The sequence below is a fragment of the Pediculus humanus genome, genomic scaffold, assembly GCF_000006295.1.
Source record: "Pediculus humanus corporis 1103172107590 genomic scaffold, whole genome shotgun sequence".
Classification (NCBI taxonomy): domain Eukaryota; kingdom Metazoa; phylum Arthropoda; class Insecta; order Psocodea; family Pediculidae; genus Pediculus; species Pediculus humanus.
The window spans coordinates 137,429-149,361 of NW_002987204.1; the positions used below are offsets into that span (position 1 = coordinate 137,429).

Consider the following 11,933-nt stretch of genomic DNA (forward strand, 5'->3'; position numbering starts at 1 on the left):
TTATTTTTACAAATAAGTAAACACAAAAAAATAATGATAAAACATGAAAAAAGGATTAAAAAAGGGTAAAAAGGGAAAAAAAGGGAAAAAAAATGTGTCAAAAATATTTAAAAAAAAAAAAAAGTTATGCAAAGAATGAAAACGTGTCAAATTATTCAAGAAGGCTTTGCTTTGTCCGATTTTCTGCTTTTCCTCATAAATTATTTAAAATTTTTTTTTTCTATCTTTTCTTTTCTTTTCTTTTTTCCCCCCTCTCCTTTCTCTCCTTTTTGCCGTCAGCAGCATCTTTAAATTAATTTTAAAGTAAAATTGAAAATCTTTTCGAAGGTTCATATTTAATTATTAATTTTTTTTTTTTTTAAATTGTCATTATGAGCCGAGCCCCCCCTCTCTCTCTCTTCCTCTTTCCCCCTTCCCTCTCCTTCCCTACCTCCCTACCTCACCTAACCTACCACCCATCCTCTCTTTCTTATTTTTCTCAGTTTAAATTAAATATTTCATGTAGTCCTAAATGGAAAACAAGTCGATAATAAATCAAATATTAAACATTTTACAAAATTTATACTTTTTATTTCATTTATTTATTTATTTATTTTTTTTTTCCAACGAAGGGAAATGAAGAGGGGGGGGTGGAAGTATGTAAGGTGGAAATATATAATTTTAAAATGAACGCGTAGAAAATTTTTTTTTTTAAATTCATAAATTACAAGGTGGTGGAAAAAGAAAAATTCAAATAAAATCGAAACCTCGAAATGTTTTAGAAAATGATGAATGAATGAATAATAATAATAATAGCGTTTAAAACAGCTGCACAAGATCAGGCATTAATAAGGATCTATAATTAAGAGGAGGTAATTCTCAAATTCCGATTTCGCCAATCATAATCGGAAATCATCCATCATTTAATTTCCGGTTGTCCGATGCTGGCAAAACATGAATTCCCAGAGAGGCACAATAAAATTTGTCAATATCTTCATTGGAATATCTACCGAAAATATGGAATGGATGGATTACCCAAGGAATGGTACAACCACATTCCAACCCCGGTTACGAAAGTGGGTTCGTACACAGATCTGTATGATCAACAAATCCACACTGACAGAACTGTGACAGCTAACGAACCGGATATCATCCTGCGACATAATTCCGGTGGAAAAAACAACAGGCAGCCAAAGAAGTTGGCAAAAGGTTGAAATAGCCAGGATGTGAGGAGTAAAGACAGAAACTATTCCGATCATCGTGGGAGCAGCACTGGAATCCATGCCATCCACCTTGCCACATTCTCCGGAAATAGCACCTCCGATATTCGAGCACTTATTCCTAAGGAATCGAGTAAAGGAGACCTGGAATAAATGTTTAAAAACTCCAAACAAGTACACAAAATGTTATCGTGTTCAAAAGCGATAATAATAATAATAATAACAGAAAATCACACACGAGAGGATTCGATTTTTTAATTTTTTTTTTGTGAAACAAAATTTAACAAATTACTCTTCTTTTCTTTTTTTTAATTTTTATTTCATCACACGCACACGCACAAACAAACTTTTTACAAAAGGAAAATAATTCAAAATCGTATATTTTATATCGACGCCGAACGGGGGAAAAAAAAAAATTAGGGATAAAAAATTTAGTAGAAGAAAATTAAATATCCATAAATTATTATATTACGTATAAAATTGAATTTTACGAATGTTAATTTTTTTTTTTTTTTTTTCAAATGAAAATGAAACGAAAAACTGACGTTTTAAAAAAATTTAATTATTATCATTTTATTGGGGGGAGGAAGAGGGAGGGGAGGAAGGAGGAGAGAGGGGAAGCGGTTTCGTGAAATTACTTTTTTTTTTAAAATGAATATCATCCCAATTATTATATATATAGATAAAAATTAATTCTTTTCCCCTTGTTAATAATATAAAATAAATTATTTAGTATTATTATTATTATTATTATTTTAATAATACGATTAAATTTAATGAAAAATATATTTTAAAAAACAAATTTCGAATCGGAAAATTATAATTAAAAAAAATTTTTTTCAAATATCGTTAATATTGATTTTTTTTTTTTTTAAATTATAATGGCTGACAGTATTTAATTTTTACTTATTATTATTATTATTATCGTTTTTAACTGTTTTCTATTTAAAAAAAAAACATTAAACTAAGTAAAAACTATCAAAAAAATGTTTTTTTTTTGTTGCCATTAATTAAACATTCTTATATTTTAATTTTAAATTTCAAAAAAAAAAAAGACTAAAAATTTTTATTTAAATTTACGGAAAAAAAAAAAAAAAAAACAGTTGATTGTTGTTTGATGTATTATTATTATTATTTTTTTCTGTATTGTTTTTTTTAAAAGACTGAAATTTTTTAGTAAACTAAAAATGTTTTGATATAAATATCAAAATTGAAAATGTTTTCGGTACAAACTAATTGGAATAAATTGTTGGTGGATTACTAATAGTGGGGTGTTTTTTTTTTTTTTTTTTTTTGGTTTTTTAGTTTTGTTTTGACATCTTGCAAAGCATCAGCAAAAGATGTCAAAAGATACTGAAAAAAGATTGCTAAGGACTATACATCATCTTAGAGAACCGCAAGGGTCGACTATACCAACTATTGTAAAAGCAATTAATACAAAAGGACCACAAGTAAGTTTAAAAAGAATTGTTCAAACACTTAGGGGATGTTTGAAAAATGGGTCTCTCAAAGTCGCAGACGGTAGAATAAAATTAAAACAAGCAAGTTCTTATATATATCGTTTGAGAGATAAAGAACATAAACATAGTAAACTGAAGAGTCGATGCAATCAATCATGTCCGAAATTATTAAGTCCGCCTTCTCTTTCCACCAAGAACTGTCTTACCTCAAATCAGAGATTATGTCCGTCGTCAAATTCAAAACAGTGCCCTCCTCCATCCGGGAATAAACCTTGTTCGCCTTCTTCAAATACGAAAGCAAAACCGTGTCCGAAACCTTGTCCTAAACCTTGTCCGAAACCCCCGTGTTCTCCTCGATCCGGTTCGAAACCTAAATCAGCATGTAAACCTTGTTCGCCAACATCCGGTACCAGACCCTCCTACTGTCCTCCGCAGTCTTCAAAATCTCGTCAACCTCAGTCTTCTTCAAAATCTCGTCCAAAATCAAAATGTAATGGAAAACCCATGATGAAATCGCGTCAAAAAACGTGTCCAAAACCGTGTCCGAAACCGGGTCAAAAATCGGGTCAGAGATCGGGTATGAGATCAGGTCGAAAATCATCGAGGTCGAGGAGAAGACGAAAGAAGGAAAAATGCCCGCGCGATAGAAAATCAGCATCGGATAAAAAAGATAGAAAAGACAGGAGAGATAAAAGAGATAAATGTAAATCCGATGGTAACGTTAATAAATCAGATGATAAAAAAGACAAGGATAAAGACAAAGACAAAAACAAGGACGTGAGAAAAGCCCAATCCAAAGACAATACCAAAAGCAAAGATGACAAAGACTGTAAAAACAAAGACAAATCTTCCTCGGATAAAGATTCTAAAAATAAAAAGTCCGACGGCGGCGGAAACGACAATAACGATGATGGTAGAAGAAGCAAAGCTAGAAATAGATCGGTTAAAACTCGTAAGCAAAAATCAAAATGTCCAAAACCTAAAAGGAGAAATTCAAAACCTAGAGGAAAAATGAAGGGAAAACCTAAATGTCCGAAAAATAAATCAAAACCTAAGAGAAGCAGTACGAAAAAGCGAAAAAAATGTGATTGATTAGTTTTTTAGGTTTTTGGTGTCCGACATTTTGTTTTTTCTATTCTATTCTTTCAATAAATAATCGTTTATGTAAAATTCTTAGCCGAGACAAATAAATTGTGCGTCTTCATTTTTTTTTTTTTTTTTTTTTTATTAATAATTATTTTATTAATATATAAATCATTTTATTATTTAAAAAAAAAAATATGCAAGTTTTAAATTTGACGATATTAAGAATTTTATATACTCTATGAAATTATTATACCATATAACGGCAATAATTATTATAAATATTCTTTATGACTCATTAAAAGAAGGCAGTGGAGAAAAAAAAAATGGCGTCATATTTTTAATTTTAACCGTTGTTTCATGATGGCGGGGGTGGTGGTGGTGTGATATTATTATAATATTTATATATTTTTTTATTAAATAATTATTACTCGCAAAATTTTAATAATAATAATTTATAAACGAATTTAAAATCGGTAATTAAAAATTTCAAAAAAATTCCGTTAAGAAAATTCTTTTTTTTTTTTTTACCACGACATCATCATTCACCGAATAAGCAAAAACTTTTTTTTTTTTTTTTTTTTTTTAAAAAAAAAAAAAAAAAAAAAGAAAAAGGAAAAAAAGGGAAAAAGTTGTTTTGCTTTCAAAGCAGCACCACCTCTAGTGAATATCTAATTTATATATATATATATATATATATATTCATTTTTTTTCCTGTTTTTTTTTTTTTTGTCACTTTTCATATTACATTTGTGTGTTCTCGTCTTCATGTTGTTAAAAGAAAAAGAAAACTTTTCCTTTCTCCAAGACTTTTTTTTTTGGCATTTTCAAACTGTCAGTTTTTGATAAAAAAAATTCAAATCAAAATTATTATTATTATTATTATTTTCTTTTCTTTCCTTTTTTTTCGTATTATAATAATACATAATAATAACACTAATCACGTTGTCGTTTATTTTTTTTTTTTTTAAGAATAAGAAATCGTATATAATTAAAATAATAATAATAATACTTTTAATAAATATCATTATTTATTATTATTAATATTAATTTTATTTATAATATTAAAAAAAAAAAATTATAACAACTTTTTCCCCCCATTTAAATCTTTAAATTATGTAAGCCGCCATGTTTGTTTTTTTAAAGAGACGTTATTAGCTTTATCAATAATATTTTTATTAACGATATCAATTATTATTATTATTATTATTATTTGGGGAACTCGACGCGATAAAAATGATACGTTAACAAACACGGGAATTAAACGAAATGAAAAAAAAAGGGAAGGGAAGGAAGGGAAGAAAGGAAAGAAGGAAAAGAGAAAGGGAAAAATTTTTCTTTTTTTTGCATTTCTCCCGTGACGTTTTTTTTTTTTTTTGTTCCCGCTCGTGACGTATTTTATTCCTGTCAAATTAGTTTTACATACGATTGTGTTATATATGATTTGTCAAATTTTTTTATAAATTTACTTATTTTTAGTTTTTATCCGCGAAAATTTTACTTCACTTTCGTGACGAAAAAAAAAAAAAATTTATCCAAATTCGCGGTTTTAAAAAAGAGGAAAAAATTCATTTAAAAAAAAAAAAAAATGAATGAATGAATAAAATAATAAAAATAATAATAATAGTAAAAGATTGTACATGTGGCGGTTATAAAAGTTTTTAATAAATTTTTTATTTATATATGTATGAAAAAAAGTAAAAAGTTTTCATTTCATTTCATGACTGTTTTCTCTTTTTTTTTTTTTTTTTTTTAATAAAATGGCGAACTGATTGAAGCGGAAAAATTGAACAAAAGTTATAAAAGTTCAATTTGTGAAGTCAAAATGCCCTGGATTTTTTTCACATGCTCGGAGACTGTTAGGGCTCAAGGGGGTAAAAAAAAAAAAACAACCGCAACTTCATTTCCTATATATATATATAACGAAAAACGTGTTCCGAAAAAAAAAAAAAAAAAAACTCTGCCATGGTTTTTATTAAACGAAAAATTAATTTGTATGTTTTTTTTCCCCCTCTCCTTCCCTTCCTCCCTCTTATTCTCTTTCTCTCTTTCCCACCCTCCATTCCTCTCACTCTCTCTCTCTAAAAAAAAAAAAACGTGAAATTTTCAGGTTGTATTTAAAACATTGTTTTAAAAAAAAAAAAAAAAAAACTACGACGATTATTATTTATTATCATTATTATCATAGATTAATAAAAAAAAATTTTGTTCGTTTGTTCGCTTGTTTGTTTGTTGTTTGTTCGTCGCTTTTGAGATTCTTATAAATTTTTAAAATAAAATTAATAATAATTTGTTCAAAAATTAATATTTAACGGTAAAATTTCAATAAAAAAGTTTTTTATGAATAAACGATAAGAAAAATTTGCGTATTCGTATTCGAGATACAACAACAACAACAACAACCTTAACAACAACCATAACAACAATAAAAACCTCAAAGGGGGAAAAAAAAAAAAACTTTTTTAAACTTTATAACCGTGGCAAGGAATTTATCGAATAATATTTTATACGACCTCCTACTAATTTATAACGTTACCTACTTCATTATTATTATTAGGTTATCATGTTATTCGTTTTTTTTTCTATCTTCTGCTTCGTATTTCTTATCAATTATCGTGACCTTTCATATAAATAACGAGACGTTTATTAATAAATTTTACGTATCAGACTTTTAAAAAAAAATTGCGTTCGGAAAATTCATTTGTTATTATTATTATTATTTACCTTTTAAAAAAGGGAGGGAGGTTTCTTTCTTTCCAGAACATTTAAGAACATTTAAAAATAATTAAATACTATTATTATTATTATTATTATTACATAATTACAATTTTTGTATAAATAAATAAAATAAAGAATAAATGAAATAATAATGAAAAATTTTTCAACGTTTTCTTTCATTTTATTCTCGCGAGATTTTCATTTCTGATTTTATTTTTCCCTCGTATTCTTTTACGAGAGGTGGTGTTTGTTTGTTTGTTTGCTTGTTTCTCTGCGGGATGCCTTTGAATTATACACTTGTTATTATTATTATTATTATCATAACTAATATAAAATTGTTTTAGAAACGTAACAAAATAATTTTAATCGTTTACGTAAATGAGGAAAAAAAAAAATAAATAATTACGAACGATGATGAAAAATATCGATTTTCTTTTTTTTTGGGAAAACCCGGAAATGAAATAATAATGATGATGATGATGGTTTTTTTTAAACTCGTGTATAAATAAATAAAGTTTTTAGAGTTAAAATATCATTTTCAGTGATGTTCAATTACAAAACTACTACGACGATTTTCCCATTTGTTTCAAACACGACAGAACATTATTTTCGGTGATGAATCCGGTGAGAGAGAGAGAGAGAGAGAGTGAGAGAGAGATGGATAGATGAAAAGGGCTAAACTAAATATTAAGCATCCCCACGAAAAAAAGATCAATCAAATAAATCTGACGCTATCTTAATAGCTATTCTAACCAGTGGCAAAAAAAATCAGGTTTTTAGAAAATACTCGTCGGTTTTGATTAAAGTTTTTAAAATTTTTTTTTACTAAAAAAAAACGGACAATGAAAAGAATTTCCGCCATTTTAAAAAAAACAAAAAAAACAACGAAAAAATTTTTTTTTTTTGGTTCATTCAAAGCAAAATTTATTTTATTAATGTAACAAAAAATTAAAAAAAAAGTTTTTTTTTTTTTTTTGGGAAATTTGTTTCATAGTGGTAATAAATTTTCGACCCCACCCTCTCCACCCCATCCCACCCCCTTCTTCCCCCTTCCGAAAAAAAGAAGAAGAAGAATTTAAATAAAAAAAAAAAATCATCTAATGGATTTTAAAGTGTTTTTAATGTGGTTTTTTTTTTTTTTTCATTTTTAAAATTCTTTTTCAACAAACATGGTTTCCTACAAAAGCAACCTAAAAAAAAAAAAAATTAAAAATTTTTCTCGGGTAAAAGGTTTTTCTCCTCCTCCCCTTCCCTTCTTTTCTTTTTTTGTGTGCTGTTGGGTAGCAAACGGGTTTCCAAAGAGTGGAATGTCAGCTGACAACCAAAAAAAAACCATCTGAGAAAGCTTTTTTTATTAGCGTCTTTAACGGAACAATGATGATGATGATGATGATGATGATGTGAAAGCAAACAAAGAGAATTAACCAAAGTACTTGTTAAAAAAACAACAACACATTATTTTAAAAAAATGGGGAGAGGGGAGGGGGAGGGAGAAATAATAATAAAAAATTTGTTAAGCATGAAAATTATGGCGACAACCCCTCACATTATAAAAAAAAAAAAAATTTTAAGACGATTTTTTTTTGACGAGAGAGAGAGTTCTTTTGAGATGCTGTATGGATTTTCTCCCCCTACTCCCTCCCCACATTCCTCTCTCTCTTCTTTAAAATCTATCGAACGGTTTGAAAAATTTTTGTTTTTGTTTTTTTTTTTTTTTATAAACAACAATTTTAATGGGTTCGATATAACAAAAAAAAAAAAAAAAAGTAATGAAGAAAACACGAAGAGATCTTTTTTTTTTTTTATAAAAAATCCTCTTTAAGGTTATTTTCATGGATCTAACAAGAATTAACAAAGAGAATACAATTCAAAAAAAAAAAAAAAAAACTTTTTTTTTTTTTTTAATCCGAATTAAAAAGAGAAGTTAAAAAGTTAAAACCATTAAAATTTTCTTTTTTAATAATAATAATAAAAGAAAAATTTTTTTTTTGTTAATAATATTTTCTTTATTTTTCTTTTTTTACCGTTATTACCTAGAAAAGTGCGTAAGTAGTTAAAAAAAGAAAAAAGAAAAATTTTTTTATTACAAACTTTTTTTTTTTTTTTCGTTAATGAAATGAAACAAACAAACAAACAAACAAAAGAAATTGTTATGTGTTTTTCCCCTTTTTTTTTTAATTATAAAAAATAATCTTTTTTATTATTACTCCCCTTCCCTCTCTCCCTCCGCCCCCTTTCGAATTTTTATCCTTTTCCTCTCCGCCTCCCCCTTCCCTACGAAAAAAAAAAAAAATTCAAACCGTTAAATTACTCGCTAAAATTTTTTTGGGGGGAAAAACCCGAAAAAAATGATTATTATTATTTTTTTTTTTTTAAAATGTATATTAATAATTAAATAATAATAATAATAATATTTGCATAATACAACATAACACAAGGAATGATGAATATAATAATAATAATATTTAATATCGGTTTCCTACAACCTGAAAACAAATAAACAAACAAACCAAATGAATCTCGTTTGATTTTTTTTTTCAAAAACAAACGAAATCAATAATAATTATAATAGTAATAACAAACCGTAACTTCCGTATAAACCCTGAGCTAATTTTTCTACATCTAAATCCGCTAATTTAGATATGTGTATCGTTTGCCTCGAAATATCATTTATATTAGCGATGCATTTAAGGACCATAGTATTTCCTTTTCCGGAAAAATGACTGTGATCGACTTGAAACGATATTCCGAGCGTTGAAATTATCATTTTATCATTAAATATAATAACCGGATATTTTTCCAATTGCCAAGATTCAACCTGTAATCATCCTCCTCATCCTCAACATCATCATCATCATCATCATTTAATTATATATAAAGTAAACACTTACCTTATTATCATTAATGTACCAATCGATGTTCGATACCGGATATGAAAGATCAGATGTGCAATTACCTCTGACGTAATCGCCGACATTATAAATATTTTCGATTCCGGTTATCGTAGGATTTTTTTCTGGAATACCTGAAAAGAAAAAAAAAAAAAAATTAGTGATGACGTCAAAAAACAATTTTTTTTAAATATGTTTAGCTTACCTAAAACGGTCATGTTTGATGAAGTTTGTACGGTTTTAAAATAAGGACCTTCGGTTGATACTTCGCAGGTGTAAAGACCGGAAGTTGTAAATTCCAAACGATTTAACACTACCGTAGTCATATTGCAGTCTTTATCCTAATGATGATAAGTAAATAAATAAACGTTTAATAATAATAATAATTAATAAATAATAATTGATTGATAATCTCACCGTTAAATTAATTCCATCGACTTTAAATATTTGTACGATAGGATTTCCGTTTGGCATAAAACGGAAAAATTCAAGATCGTTTTTATACCATTTAACGGAATAAAGTTTACCATTTTCTAAATCGAATTCGCATGTTAAAATCCCCGATTCTCTTACGTCTATTATTTTCGGTATAAAAAGTTTTGTTATTTTGATTCCTGCCGTTCCTTTAACAAAAAAAAAAAAAAAAAAAAAAGAGAAAAAAATTTACATAATGCCTCAAAGGTTTACTACATAAAACTTTAAATATATATATATATACAAAGCTAAAGAATTCATTTTTTTTTTTTTTTATTCAAAAGAAAAAAGAAATGACTACGATGATGATGATAATGATAATGATAATAATAACTATAACACAAAGAAAATAAAATTTAAATAAATTTGAATAATGAATTTGATAATTTTTTTCATTATTAGTGTAAAAAAAAAAATTTATTTATTTAAAAACAACCTTTGATTCATTATTATTTTTTTTCTCCTTTTATATTTATTAATAACATTATTTAAATGTTTTTTATTTACTTATATACATAATTTAAAAGGATAATAATGATAATGTGGAAAAGAAAGGAGTGACATTTTGGGGGTGGGGGTGAAAATTTGTTTGTACCTGTTAGAATCAGCCAAAATAAAAAATATCCAACGTGTAGTTGTAACATTTTAATAATTTTTCTTTCATTCTATTTTATTACCGTAATTTTATTCATTTTCCTGCATGATAATAATAATAATAATAATAATGATGATGATGATAATAACAAACAAATTTTTAACGTAGAGGGAAAAAAAAATTCTTTTGTTAAACGCACGCACACACACACACAGAGGAAAAATATTTTTTCAATTTATTTATTTATTTATTATTATTATTATTACGGAAACAAGTAAAAAAAAAAAAAAGTTTTTTTTTGTATATAAAATCAGTAAACTAAACTTTATGAATAGAATTTTTTTTTAAAAAAAAAGGAAAAACTCAAAAAGAGATTAATTATAAATAAAAAAAAGGAAATGAATAAACCTTTTTTTTTTTTTCTTTTTCCTAACTTTCAATACTTTCGAAAAATAGAAAGAGAGGGAGAGAGAGAAAGGGGGAGATGGAATATCGAAAGAAAATCTTATTTAAATAAATAAAAATAAAATAAAATAAAATTTCTTACGATTTTGTGAGAGAGAGAAAAAAAAAGGGAAAAAATCTGCGATAATAAAATTTAATAGCGTTTAAGTGATAAAAAAGATTTGAGAATTTTTTTTTTTTTTTTTTTTGCGTTTAGAAATTTCTAGAAAAGCATACACACATATGAACAACCGACGGCGACATTAATTTTTATTTTATTATCTTAAATTTAATTTTAATACGTGATTAATTAACGTTCAACAACAACAACCAAAATATTCAGTGAATTTAATTAGAGTTAAAACGCAAACTGTCACCATCATTGATTCCAAAATAAAATTCAAATCCCCCCCCCTTTTTTTTATCATTTTATTTATTTATATATTGGTGTGTGGGTGCGTGCGCGTGCATGTGTGCGTGAAATGATATATAAATATGGGCGTTAATGAAAAGGAAAAACCCTCTTGGGAATTTAAAAAGTTTTTTTTTTTATTAAAAATAATTTTCAATTTTATTTTTAAAGAAAAACGTTTACTTTAATTTTAAAATCTAATTAAGAGTAAATAAAAAGTTTTAATTTAAAATGAAATAAAGCAGCATCAGCAGCATCAGCAGCATTAGGAGCAAGAGCAGAAGACGATGAAAAAGAGAAAAAATAAGAGAATACAAAAAAAAATATTACATGAGATTTGAATATTAAACAGGAAACGGAATCGAATTTCACACGCAAAAAAAAAAAAAAAAAACGTAATATAACGTAAAAATAACTCGCGTTTAATTTTTTTTTTTCTTTCTTTCTTTCTTTTTTTTTTTTTTCTTTTACTTCCCGTTTAGAATTTTAAAAAAGTTTCATCCCCCCTCCCCACACACACCCCACAATCCCCCACAACAACCCCCCGCGATTTATACACGTTTTTCTTGTTGTTGTTGTTGTTGGTTGATGGTTGTCGGGTGGTAAAAATATCACGACTGATAAATATTAAGTTGTTGTTGTTGTTGTTTTTTTTTT

The 11,933-nt window shown here is 26.6% G+C and overlaps 2 protein-coding genes across 2 annotated transcripts; one reads left to right on the top strand and one right to left on the bottom strand.

Annotated features, from left to right (window-relative positions):
* Positions 1-2,539: 2,539 nt before the first annotated feature.
* On the top strand, positions 2,540-3,751 carry Phum_PHUM227370 (histone H1-II-1, putative; the record flags this gene model as incomplete). The annotated part of the gene is made up of 2 exons (XM_002425862.1): positions 2,540-3,374; positions 3,522-3,751. The coding sequence occupies 2 exons, from the start codon at positions 2,540-2,542 to the stop codon at positions 3,749-3,751; spliced, it is 1,065 nt and encodes a 354-aa protein (XP_002425907.1).
* A 5,272-nt stretch (positions 3,752-9,023) lies between these two features.
* Phum_PHUM227380 (beat protein, putative) lies at positions 9,024-10,469 on the bottom strand (the record flags this gene model as incomplete). Its single annotated transcript, XM_002425863.1, has 5 exons — positions 9,024-9,278; positions 9,352-9,485; positions 9,557-9,692; positions 9,769-9,974; positions 10,421-10,469. 5 exons carry the CDS (start codon positions 10,467-10,469, stop codon positions 9,024-9,026), a joined length of 780 nt encoding a protein of 259 aa, XP_002425908.1.
* Positions 10,470-11,933: the final 1,464 nt, after the last annotated feature.